This window comes from Pan paniscus, chromosome 1 (genome assembly GCF_029289425.2).
Source record: "Pan paniscus chromosome 1, NHGRI_mPanPan1-v2.0_pri, whole genome shotgun sequence".
Taxonomy (NCBI): Eukaryota; Metazoa; Chordata; class Mammalia; order Primates; family Hominidae; genus Pan; species Pan paniscus.
The window spans coordinates 215,800,479-215,821,123 of NC_073249.2; the positions used below are offsets into that span (position 1 = coordinate 215,800,479).

At 43.7% G+C, this 20,645-nt stretch overlaps 1 protein-coding gene across 6 annotated transcripts in view; it reads right to left on the reverse strand.

Moving 5' to 3' along the window:
- VPS13D (vacuolar protein sorting 13 homolog D) overlaps positions 1-20,645 on the reverse strand; it is a 283,963-nt gene that overhangs the window by 76,972 nt on the left and 186,346 nt on the right. For all 6 annotated transcript variants that reach the window (XM_034955636.3, XM_034955634.3, XM_034955631.3 and 3 more), the window contains one exon: positions 18,294-18,461. In XM_034955636.3, coding sequence (XP_034811527.3) covers positions 18,294-18,461 — 168 coding nt within the window. The remainder of the gene's footprint in view (positions 1-18,293; positions 18,462-20,645) is intronic.

The window sequence follows — 20,645 nt, forward strand, 5'->3', positions numbered from 1 at the left end:
TTTTAAACACTTACGGTAAGGATACACTAACATATTCCGCAGGGCTAAGTTAACTACTCCATTCTAACTATTTATTTCATAAACTGCATGGCAAGCCTGACAAGCCTACTGGTCAACTTTGACAAAAGATTATGTGAGACAAATGCCAAGGAAATACAAAATTAACATTGTTGTTACTCCTTATCAGACCACAGACAAAGACAAACCCACCAACAGTCCAGAATGAAGGAAACAGGTTGTTGGCTTTTGATTGGAATTTCCTAGGATTGTTACCATGTAGTACAAGATTAATCTAAATGTTTCTTTGCGCATAGACAAGCTTATGTGGAATGTATCAGAATAATATAATAAAGGCTTAGGTTTATGTGTGAAGAAAACTGCTTTCAAAAATGTATCATTATCAGGCTGATTAAGAAAATACCACAGATTTAAACACACCTGAGGCCTATAAATAAGTTAGTTTGCTGCTTACTGGGGGTGGGGGGAATACACAGGCTAAATAAACAAACGAAAGTACAGGAAAATCAAACACTTTCAAATGAGCTTTCTTCCTTAAGTAGGTGTAACTAAAATCCAGTTGTATGCTAGGACTACTGAGTATTTTCAAGATAGTGCATGCTGTGGCATTTTAAACCAGAGCCAAGCTGCTACCACCGCCACCTCAACCACCGAACTTGAAGAGCACACGCTGTGCACTGACTCATTTCATCCTCCCAGCAGCACCCTTCACAGCTGGCAAGTGGATTTTCCAAGCAAAAGGGAGAAACCTAGAACACACCACAAATAGGTACCTATTTTTGCCTTGATGTGTCAAAGTCAGAGAAAAGGGCAAAATTCAAGCAGCTGACCAATAGCATTTCAACAACAGGATGTTCCCAGGGAGACTGCGGCAATAGATGTCTTTCATAGTATATGTAATTCCACAGAAATAGCAGTTAAAACCAATACGGCATCAGGCACAATGAATGACAATTTCAGGTTAGAAATAACCAAATGCTCAGCCTCTAATTTGTTTTCTTCTGTTTTGAGGGATAAAACAGAGGAATAAAGAATGTGCTGGAAATTTGGGGAATGCACTTCAAACTTCTTTCTTCCTCCTCCTCCTACACACACACACACACACACACTCTCTCTCTCTCTCTCCCCCCACCCCCCACCCCCACCCCCCACCTCCACCCCCCACCTCCTCCTCTTTGTAAAAGGCCTTTAATTAGCTCACATCCTATCCTGGCCAGGGCTGCCTAATACATTCTGACACCAGCCTGTTGGCCAGGCAGTGGGGTCTAAGTGCAGGCCTGATTAGCGGGATCCCAGTGGATCCCCTGCCGCTCTTATCTCCACAGATGCCTGATGAGTTTGGTATCTTCCTCCCAGCCCTCCCGGGAAGCTGCCCCAGCAGGTGCCCATTGGCAATAGTTTTGTGTTACAGGCCTGAATGAATGATCCCCGCAGGAGCTGCCGACTGTTTTCACAGACACAGAAGGCAGTCAAAAGTCCACTGCGTGAACTTGGAATGACCCCAGCTGCAGAGTCACTGGCGGGTTCATCGGGAGGGCAGGCACGCTTTATTAAACAACTAATATTCTTCACAGATAACTTTCCGAAAAAGCAAAAGTGTTAACTCTTTGCAATCTTGCTCTGACAAAACACTTCAGCTGTGGCGGGGCTTCCTGTGTGACTGAGGGTCTGAACCCAAGTGAGGGCTGTGAGATGGAGGAATGGCGCCAGCAGGGACCATGATTTCATCTGGCCTGAAGAAGGGTTGGGACTCAGTCACCATTTGGTCTACTGTTTTGTTGTTGTTGTTTTTGTTTTTGTTTTTTTTCCCCAAGCGTTCCAGATTAAAGCGAAAAGGCAAAAAGCAAAGGTTTCGAGCACCTACTCCAAGGAGGACAGTGTGGCCGGGAGTCAGCCTGACAGTTACAGCCCCCAGCCAGGCCGGCTCTCAGCACCTCCAGAACAAGAGGGTGGCCCCTGGCTCATTCTGCCACATGCCTGTGCACCCTCGCAGATATGCGTGGGCCCCCATGGGGCTTCCATTCTAAGTTACCAGGAGAGAAAAGGTACTAAGGTACTAAGCTGTGAAGGCCATTGCAAACTCTCATCACCTGTGGGGCTGGTGGGGCAGTCATTTTGTTGGCAGCAGCCAGATGCTGTGCAGTGGGTTCCTTTTAGAAGGAGGACTCAGATGCCAGGTACAGTGGCTCATGCCTGTAATCCCAGCACTTTGGGAGGCTGAGGCAGGAGGATCACTTCAGCCCAGGAGTTAGAGACCAGCCTGAGCAACATAGCGAAACCCCATCTCTACGAGAAAAAAAAATTTAGCCAGGTGTGGTGGTGTGCACCTGTAGTCCCAGCTACTCAGGAGACCGGGTTGGGAGGATTGCCTGAACCCAAGAAGCAGAGGTTGCAGTGAGACAAGATGGTGCCACCATTGCACTTCAGCCAGTGAGACTGTCTTAAAAAAAAAAAAAAAAAAAAAAAAAGGGAAAGGATTCAGAAAAGGAAAGGGGTTCAGATCAAAGTGTTCTCATAATGAAGACAAAGCCATCACAAGTTCTTCCAGGGTTGCTGGACAGCAGGCAACTGGACACATCCACATTTTCAGTGTCCACTGAGAGGTATAGCAAACAGACACTTCTGTCCTAGGGCAAGAACCAGTACTAAAGATGTTTTCGCTCTTTTCTTTTTTTTTTTTTTTTTTTTTGAGACAAGTTTTGCTCTTGTTGCCCAGGCCGGAGTGCAATGGCACAATCTAGGCTCACTGCAACCTCCGCCTCCCCAGGTTCAAGCGACTCTCCTGCCTCAGCCTTCCAAGTAGCTGGAATTACAGGCATGCACCACCATGCCTGTCTAATTTTGTATTTTTAGTAGAGATGGGGTTTCTCCAAGTTAGTCAGGCTAATCTCGAACTCCCGACCTCAGGTGATCCGCCCACCTCAGCCTCCCAAAGTGCTGGGATTACAGGCGTGAGCCACCGCACCTGGCTTGCTCTTTTCTTTCACACAGCCTTTAGAAAGAACCCGATGACAATTCTAACAACATACAGAGAAAAACATATGAACATTTAGAAAAATTTTAAAATTCATTTTAACCCACAAAGTTAGATTAATTTTGGCATCACCCAAAGACTATGTGTCTATTAAAGTTTCATCTCTACTACATCTCACCACTGCCCACTAAATCTAATTATAAAGGGATTCCCTATTTCTTTCTTTTCACGGGGGCAGGTCTTGTTCTGCTTTCAGGAGAGATGCAAAAGTTTTGCATGGGTTTACTCACTGGGTAAGATTCTGCTGAAGGACTAGTAATAGAAGGTGCTTTAAGGAGCTGTACTACCTGCAGCCCCTTCCGGTAAGTTGACCTTGACACAGAACAGACTGGTTCAGTGCAACATACCCTTGAGGGCTTCCTAGATCGCAGGCTAAGTGCTTAGGGTTAAAGATACCAAGACGAGTATGACTTAGTCCCTTGTGCTCATGGAACTCAGTATAGTATGGGAGACAGACACACAAATGGATAAAAAATAAAGAACGCTGAGAAGATATACAGTAGGCAAGGCTTACACCCTACTACTTTTCTCCCTCTCACTCCTACCAAGCAGGTGCCCACAAGCTGCCGGCCCAGTCTCAACAATCATACTAGATCTGTAGCCAGAAAGCCTGGGTTTGAGGGCTAGCCCTGTGACTAATTAGCTGTGAGAACCTTACAGGCTCTCAGTTTCTCTACCTATAATTTGAGAGGGCTAAAGGCTGGCCTTAAGGTTCTTTCCCAAATCTGCTATCCAAAGAGTTTCTACTGAATATCAGCGATTGTGTTAAGAGTCTGCATCTGGGAAAAGCTATTGTAGCTTTGCCATATTCAGCTGGAATAACTAAGAAAAGTTTTAGTGTTGACACATCTCTTAGGAAGAATACAAGATGGGGTTAAATAGGCAAAAGTTAGAGAGTTTAAATTATCATATGAAATATTATTCAAACTAGGCTTCTCACCAAATTCAATTTTTTAACATAAGTTAGACACAGTTCACTGTTATGTTTTTACCTTTTACAGAGAAACAAGTGGCAAATTCTTCCTGTGTTTAGTCCTAAGAACTTTTATCTCTCCATATAATTTATTTGTTGAGGCACCTCAGTTTGTCACGTTAATTGATTTCTAAGCAACTCTTCTGTAGCAATCCTACAACTTTCACTTGCTAATTCTACTGGACACAAAATCCAAACAGGCTGGTAAAATCTATCTGGCTTTGCCCCCTTTTGCTTTGTTTCTTAGTGATCGTAGGACTGGAGATTTGCATGACTCGCTGAGACTGTAGAACCAAGAATTCACACAATCTGGCGTGGGTGCTAGGAAAGCAAGGCCCTCTTGGAAGCAAGATGTTTCACAGCTGTCTTCACGGCATCAGAAGCTCCTCTGGCTCTCCTCTGAGAAGGCTTAGTGTGGTAGGAAAAGAGTGGGCTCAGAGTTTGTGAAGCCTGGGCACCATCCCCTGGTTCCAACACTGACTGTACGGTCTTGGCAAAACCATTTAACCTGTGTAACTTAATTTCCCATCACTGGAAGGGAAATGATAATCATACCTAACCTGCTGGCCCCACTGGGATGTTGCAAGGTTAAATTATCTCACAGACATGAAAGTGCTTTAATTCCTGAAGGAGGAAAGAGTGCTTTCTAGAGCAGCAGTATGGTCTTTGGAAAAGAGCTTGGGGCTGTAAAGAGCCTGGTCCTCTTCCACAAACTCCCTGTTTGACCCTCCAGAAGTTAATTACCTTCACTGTGACTCAATTTCTTTATCCGTCAAATGGGGATAAACTTGACTCTTTAATGCATAAGTTTGTGAAGATCAAATAGTAACAGGAGGATGCTACAAAGGTTGAATTGCTATAAAACTACAAGGAGCCATGAGTGCCTCCTCTTTTATAACTAACTTTGGCATGATCCTTGCTCATTTCCAAGTTACCAATAAAGAGAAAATTACCTCAATGGCCACAATATCCTGCTTTGAACATTATGATGGCAACAAAACTGAGACAAGGGACTGTTTTGGGAAGCATGTTCTGCTTAATTTTCATTTCAGTGAAAACAATTAAGGTTTCCAAACCAATGTTTTATTATATAAATTCAATAGCTTGCAGGAAATGTTTACTTCAAACATTTTCCTCGAATAAAGCAAATATTTCCCATAAATATTATTTTAATTCATTAGATTAAAAGGGACTAGGTTTTCTTCTCCTTCCTCTAAACCAGCTTCCTGCTACCTTAAGCCAAGCCTGGGTCCAATCAATAGTGCCCACCTGGCTTCATCAGAGCCAGGTCAGTATCTGCTAAGCGCTTGCTGTGCCCCAGTGCTGTGCTAGACCTGAGGCATGGGGAAGGGAGGAGAAGAAATAGGATCCTAAAAGTCAATGTCCTTTTCCTGTCTATATTGCTATAGTACGATTTTGGCTATTCAGCAGCTTACAGATATGTTTGGGGGGAAACTTGTAAATAAACCTTTAAAAAGTTTGTATGGGCTAAGTGCAGTGGCTCACGCCTGTAATGCCAGCAATTTGGGAGGCCGAGGTGGGTGGATCAGCTGAGGTCAACAGTTTGAGACAAGCTGGCCAACATGGCAAAACCCCATCTCTACTAAAACTGTAAAAATTAGCCTGGCATGGTGGTGGGTGCCTGTAATCCCAGCTACTTGGGAGGCTGAGGCAGGAGAATCACTTGAACCTAGGCGGCAGAGGTTGCAGTCGGCTGAAATCACACCACTGCACTCCAGCCTGGGTGACAAGAGTGAAACTCCATCTCAAAAAGAAAAAAAAAAAGGTTTGTTTGTTTCCATAAAAAACAGAAAATAGCTAGACAATAACACATTCATTGAATGTACAGCATGTGAAAAATGCTATGCCAGATAAAAGACAGCCCACATGGATACAACCTGGATCACTTTAATTTTCCTTACAATAACTATTTATGGCTAGAGGGGAGACTGGCAAAAAAAAAAAAAAAAAGTTGTCAGATAAAATCCTGGCCCCCCTCCACAGGGTCTACTCTGGGATGCAAATAAATACAGACTGTTGCATTCCATCTTTTGTCTCCAGCCAATCTCATCCTTGAGGAACACAATCAAGTGTTCTTACCCCTGGCCCCACAGCACTTCTCTCATGGAACTGTGCAGTTTGCACAGACCCCACTGCAATACTTATTTCCTCTGGATTATCATTACTTACTCCTTCTCTGCCTTACCTGTTCCACATCCTCACAAAAGGAAGAAAACATTTTCTAAGTCTTCCTTTCTAACATTCTTTCACAGCGCCCAGCACCTAATTGGTGATGTGAGAAATGTTGACGGATATCAGAGATGTGTGCACAAATGGTTACAATTCAAGGTAAAATCTGGTGCCTGCTGTAACGGAAGCACACGGGGCCATGGGAACTCACAGTGGGGAGAGATCACATTCTTAACATGGCACGTGGGCTGGGCCTTACAGACTTGGAGCCTCTGGCCAGAAACAGAGAAGGGGACCCCAATCAGAGGCAAGACTGAGTACAAGCGCAAGGGGAGGACAGCACAAGCATGACTGGACAAATGGCGCACAGTCCACTCTCTGTCATGTTCTCTGCACACTTTAAACCTGACTTCTCCAATGTGGCTCCTAGTTTTTGAGCTTATCTTGATCATCCTTATGTGCCTAACTAGAAAACATCCTTGTTCTTAGGAATGGCACTGGAGGGCTTCCCCACTGGTGTGTAATAGAAAAGGAAAAGCGAAGCTGTAATTCCCCCTTGCCTGCTGGAGGTGAGTGTGATATGCCTGTGCCTGTATCCAGGGTCCAACTGCGCCTCCACATCACTACTTCAGGACATGCTGAGGCCTCCCTTCCAAGTCAGGCAGGACATGCCATCATGTGGCTATGAGGAAAGCCAAGGAAAAGCCAGACTCTCACCCGCTTCTAGAAGTATCTTCCTTTTCCTCTTAGGGGGGATTCTCCCTCATCCCCAACACTGTAGAAATTACTTAATGTAATGTCCTGACATAAGCTTAAATTTTCTCCCTACCATCCTCCGCTTCACAAAAACTGCTACAAGAATTATTCTTGTCATACATTGTTTCTTTGTGAACTCTCAGATATATGACTCTGAAATGCCTCATAAAAATAGCAGCATGGTTAATGAACAGTGCAACAAGCCTCTAAGAGGGAAAGATACATTTTTCTCCACCTCTGTTCTCTGAAACTCATTCTGCAGGGAAGGAGAGGCTAACAAGGCTCACAGACAACACTGGCACTGGAAAACCCAACTATAATATGGAGACGATGTTGTGAATCTTAACCTGCAGTATCAGGTTAAGAAGTACAGCTGTCCCTCAGTATCCATTGGGGACTGGTTCCTGGACATGCAGAAGACACCATCCATCCACAGATGCTGAAGTCCCTGATATAAAATAGTGTGGTATTTGTATACAACCTACACACAACTTCCTGTATATAAATCATCACTAGATTACTTATAACACATTACTTTACCATGTAAATGCTATGTAAATAGCTGTTATTCTGTATGCTTTAGGGAATAATGACAAGGAAGAAAACATGTACATGTTCAGTACAGACACAACTATCCTTTTTTTTTTCGGTTTTGATCTGTGGTTGGTTAAATTCATGAATACAGAACCCACAGATATGGAGGGCTGACTGTGCTGTCCAGCAATGTTCCAGGAGTCAGGGGAGCTAGGAAGAAGTGCAAAAGCTCTACCACTTTTTGTTTGGCCATCTTAAGCAAAATTATTTACTTCCACTGGGTCTCCGTTTCTTCATCCATAAAATGGTAACAGGAGTGATAATAATAATAATAATAATAATAATAATAAAATAATGACAATAATAATACCATTTACCTAGTTTTAGGCTTATAGAAAGGATCAAAGCTATCTAAATGCTTTACCAACAACTAAAAATCGAGACAAATATAAAGTGGTATTATTATTCTTCCAATAAGGAATGATGAAACTCTAAATCATATTGTTCCATTCCTCCAAGAAGCAAACCATAGTTCAGTTCAACAGAACTAAATTTATTTATTTATTTATTTCTTGAGACAAAGTCTCACTCTTGTCGCCTAGGCTGGAGTGCAATGGCGTGATCTTGGCTCACTGCAACCTCCACCTCCCAGGTTCAAGCAATTCTCCTGCCTCAGCCTCCCGAGTAGCTGGGATTACAGGCGCCTGCCACCACACCCAGCTAATTTTTTTATTTTTAGTAGAGACGAGGTTTCACCATGTTAGCCAGGCTGGTCTCAAACTCCTGACCTCAGGCGATCCACCTGCCTCAGCCTCCCAAGGTGCTGGGATTGCAGGTGTGAACCACTGTGCCCGGCTGCAGAACTAAATTTAAAACTCTCAGGAATAACACACTCTCCCCAACATTCTCCCTCTGGCTTCTTAATTCAAGCAATGGTGTCACTAAGCATCTGAAAGCCAATCTGTTAGCAGAACTGAGAGACAAAAAATCTACAAAATTTGAAAAGCTATAGGACAAACTAAGGGGAAAAGGGTAAGGAAAGAAAAGGACTATTGGGGACAATGAGTTTATTTTCTGCCTGTAATTGTTAGTGGGAATGCACAACTCTCCCTAATTCTGGGTACTCTGCCCTGAAAATTAAACACTATTATTTTAAAATGATATCCTAGTTGTTTAGAAATGCTTAAAGGAGTGAAGTTCAGAAATGGCTTAAAGAAATTACAACTTAACACATAGCATTTAGAGGCAGACAGTCATCAGGAAAGTGATCTGAAGCTCACTGTCAGCTCATACCAAAGTGGTCCAAAGCTCTGCTCTGCTTCCTGGGCCAGGCAGGAGGAAAGGCCTGGGGACTGCACATCCCACATGATTTAAATTTGAATAAATCTTGGAACAGGAACATCAGCTTCGTCAGCTTACTCAAATGCTTTTGAGTCATACATTTTCTATTTGAATGAAGAAAAATCTCCCAATCCTCTTCTCTCATTTCAACCCTTTTACACTAGACTAGAGATTTCCAGATAGTAAAGATTAATTTCGGAAAGCTTAGAAATTACAGTTGGAAAATTCCAAGGCCCAACACAGAGGTGTTAAAGTTGGGAATGAATGGAAGACTGCTTGAGCTTTACTTTTAAGTAATGTTGTTTCCAACGGCTCATGGTTTTGCTTCTATAACGTTTTGAGTTTGGTAAAAGATTATACCTGAGAAGTTGCATTGTGTGGAGGAAAAATAGAGGCTGCCTCCCAAATTAATTTTTTTCGAAAACTTCTAGCTCCAATGAGTCATTATTAAATTTCAATCAAGGTTCCTGAAGAGTCTGAGTCTAATTTTTCTCATCTGTAAAATGGGCTTAATCCTCCTTCCCTCCCTCCCTCCCTCTCTTCCTCCCTTCCTTCCTTCCTTCCTATTGGGTATATGTGAAAGTTACATGAGAGAGCATAGGGAAAGATCCTAGGCCCATATTCAACATGTAGGAGTTAATAAATGATGGCTACACTCTTCACATCGCTGATTTTTTTTTTTTTTTTAAGACAGAAACAACATTGTTCTGTCACCCAGGCTGGAGTGCAGTGGCACAATCTCAGCTCACTGCAACCTCCGCCTCCTGGGTTCAAGCGATTCTCCTGTTTCAGCCTCCTGAATAGCTGGGATTACAGGCATGCGCCACCACGCTTAGCTAATTTTTGTATTTATAGTACAGGTGGGGTTTCACCATGTTGGGTCATGCTGGTCTCGAATTCCTGACCTCAGGTGACCCACCTGCCTCGGCTTCCCAAAGTGCTGGGATTACAGGTGTCAGCCACCATGCCCGGCCTGCTTTCTGATTTTTAAGCGTGATATTGACCAAGACATTCCCTCTTTCTCCTAAGAATAAACTTTGATTCAGCTTTTCTTCAAGATGGAGACAGACTTTTAGAAAGAACAATTATAAGGGAGAAAGAAATTTTAAAAAAAATTAGAAAGAACCTTCCAAACAGAGTGAGTGTCTTGAAAATTTTATCTCACTTAAAGTTTGTCACAATTTTTCAAGAAAGGCCAAAGACTGATGTGAAGAATACTGAATCACAGAAAAGGGATGCATAACCACAATGCCAAGGGTCACCAGCCAACCTAAGAAAGCTTGAACACATGATTCCTTTATAAACCATGTTTACACTAGGGTAGAAAACCACTACTTTTGGGGGACACAAATATTTTCTGTCTTTTCAACTTTGCAACTGAACATACTTTTCTACCACACAGGCTCCAGTTTTGGAAGATCAAGTGAATTCCTCTCAAATATGACATGTTCAGGCCTTAAAAAAAAAGAAATCTGAAGAAGCTTGTTCTTAACTGAACTACCATTAGGAAATGAAGAAGTTTTGAACTTTTTCTTTCTGTTTCAAAAACAGGACATCAATAGTGGCATCACTCATTCCCTGCTCTGTCACTTCTGGCTACTGAGCTACCTGATTAGGGTGGAAAAGGGGGAAAGCTAAACCCTGCTCACCTGGCTCCTTCATGAGCAAACTCTGCTCACCTGGCTCCTTCATGCGCGAGGCTGCTCAGTGAGGTACATGGGGACTGCCCGTGAATTTTGGTCACTTGCAGTTCTCATGACACCACTCTACCCCGGCCCCCACAAATACACTTTTATCAGATCCCCCAAGATGGTTGACAGTTGCCCAAGTTAGGGTGAGTCATTCAGCATCTAAAATTTGCTTCTAACCAAAAAGAGCTCAGACTAAGGGAATGATTTTAGTACTGAAAATTATCAGAGGAAAATAAAACAAAAATTCTGATGCCAAAAATTTGAGTCATTTCCCTATGTACAACAACTCGAAGGTACCTCCTCTTGGCTGGAAAAGAAATCCCTCGGGTGACTTATTTAGGATCAAAGTCTTTTTGAAAATAGAAAGCCTTACATTCTCTAAGGGAAAGATCACTGTCTGAAGTGAATTTCATTTACCCTGAAGTTTTGTGCCAACTTAAATACACTAAAACCCCAATGCTTATGAGAAGGCATTCACCTATTACTTGCTTATAGGTACATGGAAAAGCTATTATGGGGATAATCAGCTCAACTATAAAATGGAGCAGTCATACATAATGACAAAAACAGATACAAGTCATAAATTGCCTTTTCGCCTTCAGAATCCATGCAGGGACTCACTCAGTGCATTCTTTTGTGCAAAGATAAAATTTTCACCTTGAATAAACATTGCTCTTAGTTTTGTTTGAGCCTTATAAATACAGTGACTGCAAAATAAACAACAACAAAAAATGCTGTTTCTTAAACAAAAGGCAGATGGGCCCCTCTCTCCTCAACAAGGTCATAGTATATATGACAGAAGGCTGGCTGATGGCAGGGGCTGGCTGAGAGTCTCTGTGCAGGGACAGGAAAGTCAGTTTCCACTGGATCATGGCTAGGCACCAAATCTGGTGTCCTGGGACAAAAGGCTGGTGAAAGGTTTGCTTCGAAGAGAAGCAGCTCCTCCACACTGCTGTCCCAAACAGAAACCAAAGAAATGGAACAAAATGGTATTTAAAGTCCTAGCTAGATTTTCTACTGAACTATCTGAACTGTCTGAATTTCTCGTTTTCTCGGTCTCAACTTGCTTGTATTTATCTTCAGACAGTTTTCCTAAAAGTTATCAAAGTTCACTGTGGGACTAGGTAGGGCTTTTTGTTTGGTTTGCTTTTTATTTTATTTTTTTGGTTTATTTGTTTAACATATAGAGGCATGTCTAGAATAAATCTTGTAGTTAAGTGATATCTCAAAAGTCTAATTAAAAATGAGAACTGAGATGCCAGTACAGAAGAGCCAGGTCTCAGCTCTGTAGTAATCTGGCTGATCTTGGGAAAGTCACCTGACCAATCTGGGCCTCAGTTTCTTCATTTACATAATGGGGCTAAAAATGCCCATCTAGCTACTGACCAGGTAATTCTGATGATCAAATGATATCACATGAGTAAAACCATGGTTGCAATTGCCAAGGTTCTTATTGCCTATAAAGAAGACGGTGACAGCCACAAACAACCTAACACGAGAATGACGGTGGGCACCAGCACTTCCTGAGGGCCTGCTTTGTGCCAAGAATGCTACGATAGTGGTCACTGACCAGCTACACAGTGACATCAAATAAGAGGCTTCTGGTGGGAAGTCAGCAGTAATTAATGTTTCATATTCTCTGCAGTGCCTAGAAGAATGCCTTACAAACACAAAGGAAAAACATCCTGTAAGAAAAAAAAAAAAAAAGACCTTCAAAATTAGCTGGACTTGGATTCAGATCCACCCCTGTCACCTCTAGCTGTGTGACCTTGAAGACTTAACTTTTCTAACTCCCAGTTTCCTGATTGGCAGAATAGAGCTTAACATACAGAAGACAATGTATATAAAGGGTCTCTCACCAAGCCTAACCAACAGGAGGTGCTCAACAAATGTTTATACATTAGTATGTATTCCACAATGAAGTGCAGTGTTTCAACCCTGTTCCTACACCTTTTCCTACTAATGCTGTTTGCACCAAGAAATCATCTAAAAAATTAGATCTTTGTCAAATTCATAAAAAACAAAACTGATTTAAGACAATGAAACAATGGCTAAAACAACATAGAATAAAATGCATTAACTAAAAACTGGCAGAAAACTCACATCTCCTTGACAAAAATTTGATCTGCAGAATTTGAGCTGGGAAATTTGGGCCTGGTAGAAATAAATACCACAAAGCAAAAGAGAAAAATGGAAAACTACCATACAACTATAAAAGTTATTAGTAAAATTAACATGTAGCAAACAATGAACAATGAATTCTAATTTACATGAATAGCAAATAACCACTATGAAAATAATTTGTTAAGAACACGACAAATTATGAAAATATCTGTATTCATAAACACAGAATCAAAACAAACATGGGATCAAAAAGGTACCCAGAATCAAAAGCATCCTATATTGACTTGATAAAGACATACTGAAGGGGATGAGGCTGGGCGCAGTGGCTCAAGTGTGTAATCTCAGCACTTTGGGAGGCCAAGGAGGGCAGATCACTTGAGGTCAGGAGTTCAAGACCAGCCTGGCCAACATGGTGAAACCCCGTCTCTACTAAAAATACAAATTAGTCGAGCATGGTGGCACATGCTTGTAATCCTTGTAATCTCTGCTACTCTGGAGGCTGAGGTGGGAGGATCGCTTGAACCCAGGAGGGTAGAGAGTTCAGTGAGCCGAGGTTGCACCACTGCACTCCAGCCTGGGCGATAGAGTGAGTGAGACTGTCTCAAAAAAAGGGGGATGGAAAATAGGACAGAATGAGCAGAGGTTTCATTAGTGATGACTGAAAGTGCTTCTCTCCTTTGCTGGAAGAAATTAAGTATGCTGTTGGCTTTCTTCCCTTAGGAAGACCAGATAACAACGGTGCAGAGCAAACACAGTTTCTACAGGGGCAGAAAAGACAGTGGGATCATTTGCTCTATTGTTAATATCTGAGATTTTGTTAATTTAAGAAGTACTTTATTTATTTTGTTGAGGATAGCTATGTATGTGAAAATATCACACAAGAATGAAGGTAAAAATGAAGCTTGAGTCTATAAGAGAGGAAATTTCATCAATAGGGGGCCCTCCCAGTTCTCTGCCTTTAAAAGACGTTAGAGTGTCTTGCAGATATTCTTCACATGACACACAACTAGAAGAAAGTATACTTTTTGCAACTCATGCTGCAGAAAGAAACTTTCTCCTCTGACATGGGTTTGGAATATGAAATGCTGTCATTTTCTTAAATAAATCACATTCAGAGAAGTCCTTCCAGAAGCGATTGCCTTGCCATGACCTCAGGAATGGGATCAGATCTTTGAAGTTCCGCTAAGGGCTAGAGTCATCTTGCCAAGACCCAGGCAGGGGAGTCATGGGTTAGATGCTCACAATTTGGTGGCTAAGACTTAAATCTTACATTTGAATCCATATGCTGATTTCTAGCGTTGGGAGATGAGAAAGAAAGGCAAAGAGAAATAACTGAGATAAAAGGGCATAGGTTATTTCCTACTTATATTTCCTTGAAGCCAGTATTAAATAAATTAAACAACAGAGATGAAATGAGACGTTTCTTTTGCAGGAACGCTCTGGGGGGAGAAAAAAGAAATGAGAAATTCCACAAGTGGATACACTATAGACCTGAAATTTAAAATTTGTGCATCTATCCACAGATGACTAAACCCTACAGGTCTATTATCTTCTTATGTGACAGAATGAATTCCTTTTAACTCCTCACTGGGTTTCATATACTTCATCTCTTTTGCTCCTCAGGCCAGTGTGACAGGGGGAGTTACCATCATCTTTTCATAAATGTTAAAAACAAATCTCTTAACAGAGGAAAAGATTATTTAAAGGTAGAAATACAATTAAAGTGCTGGCAATCCTGACTACCAGCCCCAAGCTCCCCTCAATGTACAAACCTATGTCTATAATAATGGCTTACAATCTTTGGAGGCAAGAATCTCTCCCTGAGGATACAAAAGAAACATTGGACCCTCATCCCAGAAAAATGCACATTTATACAATATTTACAATTAATTTAAGAGGTTTATGAACTTCTCCACTACACTCAAAGCCCATTGAACCAGGCTAAAGCCCTCTGGTCTTTGCAGTAAAGTGCAGTGCACTGGCAGGGGCTCAGTGAGGTGCAGTTCTGTCCCCTCTGACCCTTTTTTAATCACTGGAACTCAGGCACTCTTTAAAGCAATAACTGACACAGGCCAACAGTTGATTCTTGTGGTCATTTGTACTTCCTCAAACTCCTCTGGTGTACACAGAGAAACAAACAAAACATTCCCCTAAAACAACTTTAAAGGTTGATTTCAACCCACAAAACTACAAGAAAATGCACATCTTTAGTCCAACCACATACGTGCAGAATCACAGATGACCTGAATGGGTATTCAACGGATAGACCCATTTAGATCTACCATTTCCTATAAGAAGTGGTCATTTTGTGTTTATTTGCTTTCTCATCTTAGAGATATAACTAGTTTTTACATCTCTATAAACACCTAAGATTGCTGGTATCAAAATACAGTCATGTGCCAAATAACATTTTGGTCAACTACGGGCTGCATATACGACAATCCACCCATAAGATTATAATACCATACTTTTACTCTACCTTTTCTAGGTTTAGATATCTTTAACATGCTGTACAGTTTTGCAGCCTAGGAGCAATAGGCTATCCAGATAGCCGAGGTGTGGAATAGGCTGTATTCCATCTAGGTTTGTGTAAGTATACTCTATGATGTTCGCACAGCAATGAAATCACCTAGTAAAATGATTCTCAAAATGTATCCCTGATGTTAAGCAATGTGATATAGTATGGTGTTTGTCCCTCAAATCTCACGTTGAATTATAATCCCCAATGTTGGAGCTGGGACCTGGTGGGAGGTATGTGGATTACAAGGGTGGATTTCTTATGAATGGATTAGTACCATCCCCTTGGTGTTCATGATATTGAGCAAGTTCTCATGAGATCTGGCTGTTTAAAAGTATGTAGCACCTCCCCCTTCTTTCCCTTGCTCCCACTCCTGCCACGTGAGACACCTGCTTCACCTTCCACCATGATTGGAAGCTTCCTAAGACTTCGCCAGAAGCAGATGCTGGCATCATGCCTCCTGTACAGCCTGCACAACCGTGAGTCAATTAAACCTCTTTTCTTATAAATTACCCAGTCTCAGGTATTTCTTTAGAGCAAAGCAAGAATGGACTAATACACAATCTATGCCTGTAAATTACATAGCAATCCCCTCAGGTGCAGCCTGTGGCTCCAATACTAGTAGCTTATTAAAGGCAAGACAACTATATGAAGGAACCCAACCCCATGGGAAGGGAAGTTCCCATACCAGAGGACTCGTTCCCTGGAAAGCAATACCCTTATATAAATCTGGCAACATACAAAGCATGATACCCAATCAAATGTATTATCACTGCCCCCAGGCCTTCATATAGATCCAGGATGAGGGTGGGGGTAGGGAGGACACTGCCCTTTCTTTCTGCCTAAGTTATAATCTCATGCTGACCCTCAAGCTTCAAAAACAGTTTTTCAGGGAAAACAGAAAAACCAGGAAACAAACGAGACTTCCACAAACCAAGGAGAATAAAGGGCCAATCCTTTCACTAGGATGTTGCCAGGAGACCCTGGAGAAACTCCTAGGAGGTCTCTCCTGTTGAGATGTCACAGGCACTTGAACAGCTTCTTCATTCTTAACCCAGTGAACTATGGAGGTTCCTAAGAGTCAAACTGGCCCTGATGGGGTTTGACTCTCCTACTCTCAGTGTCCCAGACCCTCCTTCTCTGTAGTTCATAATAGATTGGTTTTCGTTTCAAGAGCACTAATGGCTTCCTGGTGGCTCAAGTCTCCATGCAAATACTACAGTCAAAGTAATGACCTATTTATCTTCTTCACTCTGTATTTTTCAAAATTTTTGTAACGTCATACCTTATTTTGTTCTCACAATAAACCTGTGAAGTAGGTGCATTTCTATTCCACACTGAGGAAGTCCTATTGTTAAATCATAAGCATCTTCATTTTTAAAATTATGGTAAAGCCCAGGGTACAAAAACAAAGAAATTATAAAACCAAGAAGACTTTCTTAGGTCAATTAGAATTCAATAAAGTTAATAAAATTTAATAAAATATGTTAACTGGGCATTTACAACTAAATATTTAAGTTCATTCATTTATATCAAGTCCAAGAGCTAAAGCAAGAAGAGTGAGGGATCTGTGTTACCACTATGAGGTTTTATGATGCGTGAGGGGTAAGGGAACATGGGAGTGTGAGAAAGGATTCAAGGCAGAAAAGTACATGCTAGTTCAGACTTTGAACCTGAGTCTCACCACTTTCAAACCATGAGTGGGAAAGTCTCTCTAAAAGACTGTTGCTGTCTGGGTACAGTGGCTCACACCTGTAATCCCAGCACTTTGGAAGGCCGAGGTTGGTGGATCACTTGAGGTCAGGAGTTCGAGACCAGCCTGGCCAAATGGCAAAACTCCGTCTCTACTAAAAAATACAAAAAATCAATGGGGTGTGGTGCCGGGCACCTGTAATCCCAGCTACTTGGGAGGCTGAGGCAGGAGAGTTGCTTGAACTCGGGAGGCAGAGGTTGTAGTGAGCAGAGATCACACCATTGCACTCCAGTCTGGGCGACAGGCCAAGACTCTGTCTCGAAAAAGAAAAAAAAGAAAAAAGAAAAAGAAAAGACTGTTGCTTATTTTGAACCACAAGCCAAAAAGTACACTTTGGTCTGGTTCGATAATCCTACAGAACTGATCTGACCAATCTATCATCCCTAGAAAATAGTTTGGGGAAAAAAGAATAAATTCTCAGCTTTCACACATTATTAACGAGAACACCGTACCACAGAGAAATGCTATTCAACTCGACTCTCTTACCTCCTCTTCAAGATACATTTCTAGGCGGTGCCACAAAGATCTCTTTGGTAAAGCTACTTTTATGTCATATCACCCTGTGGCGCAAGTACACCTGTGATCTCACTACAAAAATGCTCTCTCCACAGTAAATAAGCAGAGAGTACAGGTGTTTCCTCCAAATGAGTTCATTCATGAAAAAGCCAGTCTCTACAAGAAAAGTGTGTTGAGATGAAAGGAAGAGAAAAAAAGCAGAGCTCTTTGGAGGGCTGTATGTCAAATAGCAACTACCTTCAACTCGCTTCACCTTTTCCAGCTTCGCATATAATCAATTCCTGCCAGAAAATACAGAGTGAACTAAGAAAATGTCCACGAATTAAGATGTCAGTGAACAAACCAGTCAACTAGCTGCAAGATACTGGAGAATGACATCACTGTCCATCTGCTGCTGGTTTCAGGCGGCTTAAAAGGTTGTTGTCATTATAGAAGGCTGTACTTCAGCTTGGACTTTCCCTGTAAACTGTGGGCAATAACTGGTAGATCTCAGGCAGGAGAATGGCACCATCCAGTGAGTTCATTCTGGTGGCACAGTGAAAGGTGTAGGGGTCATCGTGAAAGGTCCAGGGTGCTGGGGGCTATTGCAGTGACCCAGGTAAGAGATACGCAATGCCTGGACTAAGGCAGTGGCAATGGAGAGGAAGGAGGAAGAGGTATTTCAGAGGTGGACTCAGTGCACCTGGTGGCAGGTGATTGGAGGTGAGGAAAAGGCAAGGCATGTGGGCAATGAAGCAAAAGCCACGAATATAACTTCTCACAGCCCATTAACTATAAAAGAAATTGTAGTACTGTAGAAGACTCGTGAGGTTAATTATAATGGAATTTCACCTCTATTTCCTTACCTTGGCAGCAGAGTTTGATACTCCGTGTGTAACATTTCTGATGAGGCCCCCGACATTTCCATATTTTATCAGTCCAGTAACCCCTTCAGAAACATCATTCAAAAGCCCCATAGGATTGCCAAGAAAATCCACTGATCCCAGGATTCGAGCTGCCTGGCTGAGGAGTTCCTGCCAAATGGAACAGGAAGAGAAAAGTCCAATCAGCATCTACTTATATTTGCAGATACCAGTGTCCCAAGCGAAGAGCTTAGAAATCTATTTTGTTCTCCATTCTCATTACTACAAGTAACAAGATTAAAAGTTTTTAATCTTCATCAACTGCAAAATAATCTCCTGTCCTTTCAGGAGCACCACCTAAGCTTCTCCCAATACACATATCCCAATACACATACTCTTCCAAGCCAGTTAGAAGAATAAAAATAGCTATGAAACAGGAAGCATTCTTATGAGTATTTGCTACTATATACATCATACTCTCCTTTTCATCATGCCTACAAATAGAGAAGTAATCACCAGCAGGGAGAATTATAAAAGGAAAGTGAGGAAGAGAGGTAGATTTACAGTTCCTCTCATAAGCTGTGGTGTGGGTGGGGGGCCTGAAGAAGGCATGGAGAGACTTATCAAGCAAACCTCCACTGTTTCTTTCTTTCTTTGAAGCAGGGTCTCAGTCACACAGGCTGAGGTGAGGTGGCATCACCGTGGCTCACTGCAGCCTTGACCTCCTGGGCTCAAGCAGTCCTCCTACCTCAGCTTCCCGTAGCTGGGACTACAGGCAAGACCTCTACAACCAGCTAATCTCTTTTTTCTATATTTTGTAGAGATGGGGTCTCAATATGTTGCCTAGGCTGGTCTTGAACTCCTGAGCTCAAGTGATCCTCCTGCCTTGGCCTCCCACCAAGTACTCGGATTACAGGTGTGAGCCACCATGACTGCCCCCCTCCACTCTTTCTGTACTTCCAATTGCCTGATCCCAGGTTCCAGTGATATCTGCTGTATCACTTTCCTTAGTTAGGTGGAAATATCACCAATAAGGATAGTCAAAAAAGGAAACGGGGAATGGAGAAAAGGAAGTGAGAATAAAATATATTTTAACTTTGAAAGCTACTAAATTTGATACGATCTTGACCTATCTATTCATTGAAGAATATGCCTTGCCTTTACTTTTTGATCTTTGCAGTCTGGATAATAAATACAAAATGGAAAATGTCCAAGGTGATTTAAAAAATTTCAAGTTCGGGCTCGGCCGGGCCCAGCGGCGCGTGCTGCCTCTCTGCGCGGCGCCCTGCAGCTGCGACGGCGACCGTCGGGTGGACTGCTCCGGGAAGGGGCTGACGGCCGTGCCCGAGGGGCTCAGCGCCTTCACCCAAGCGCTATAAATATCGGCTGGGAGGCGGCGGTGAGAGGCTCGCACGCCTCCAGCCCGGCCCCGGCCCCCCGGGACGGAGAGCGGAGCAGCCCCGGCTCTGGGCTACGGACTATGGGCGAATAGCTCTGACCACCCGGCGAAGCATGCCGCCTGCCTTGGCCTCCCAAAGTGCCGAGATTGCAGCCTCTGCCCGGCCGCCACCCCGTCTGGGAAGTGAGGAGCGTCTCTGCCTGGCCGCCCATCATCTGGGACGTGAGGAGCCCCTCTGCCTGGCTACCCAGTCTGGAAAGTGAGGAGCGTCTCTGCCCAGCCGCCATCCCAGCTAGGAAGTGAGGAGCGCCTCTTCCCGGCCACCATCCCATCTAGGAAGTGAGGAGCGTCTCTGCCCAGCCGCCCATCGTCTGAGATGTGGGGAGCGCCTCTGCCCCGCCGCCCCGTCTGGGAAGTGAGGAGCGCCTCTACCCGGCCGCGACCCCGTCTGGGAGGTGAGGAGCGTCTCTGCCCAGCCGCCCTGTCTGAGAAGTGAGGAGACCCTCCGCCTGGCAACCACCCCATATGAGAAGTGAGGAGCCCCTCCGCCCGGCAGCCACCCCGTCTGGGAAGTGAGGAGCGTCTCTGCCCGGCAGCCACCCCATCCAGGAGGGAGGTGGGGGTCAGCCCCCACCAGGCCAGCCGCCCCGTCCGGGAGGGAGGTGGGGGGGTCAGCCCCCAGCCCGGCCAGCCGCCCCGTCCGGGAGGGAGGTGGGGGGGTCAGCCCCCCGCCTGGCCAGCCGCCCCGTCCAGGAGGGAGGTGGGGGGGTCAGCCCCCCGCCCGGCCAGCCGCCCCGTCTGGGAGGGAGGTGGGGGGGTCAGCCCCCCGCCTGGCCAGCCGCCCCGTCCAGGAGGGAGGTGGGGGGGGGTCAGCCCCCTGCCCGGCCAGCCACCCCATCTGGGAGGTGAGGGGCGCCTCTGCCTAGCCGCCCCTACTGGGAAGTGAGGAGCCCCTC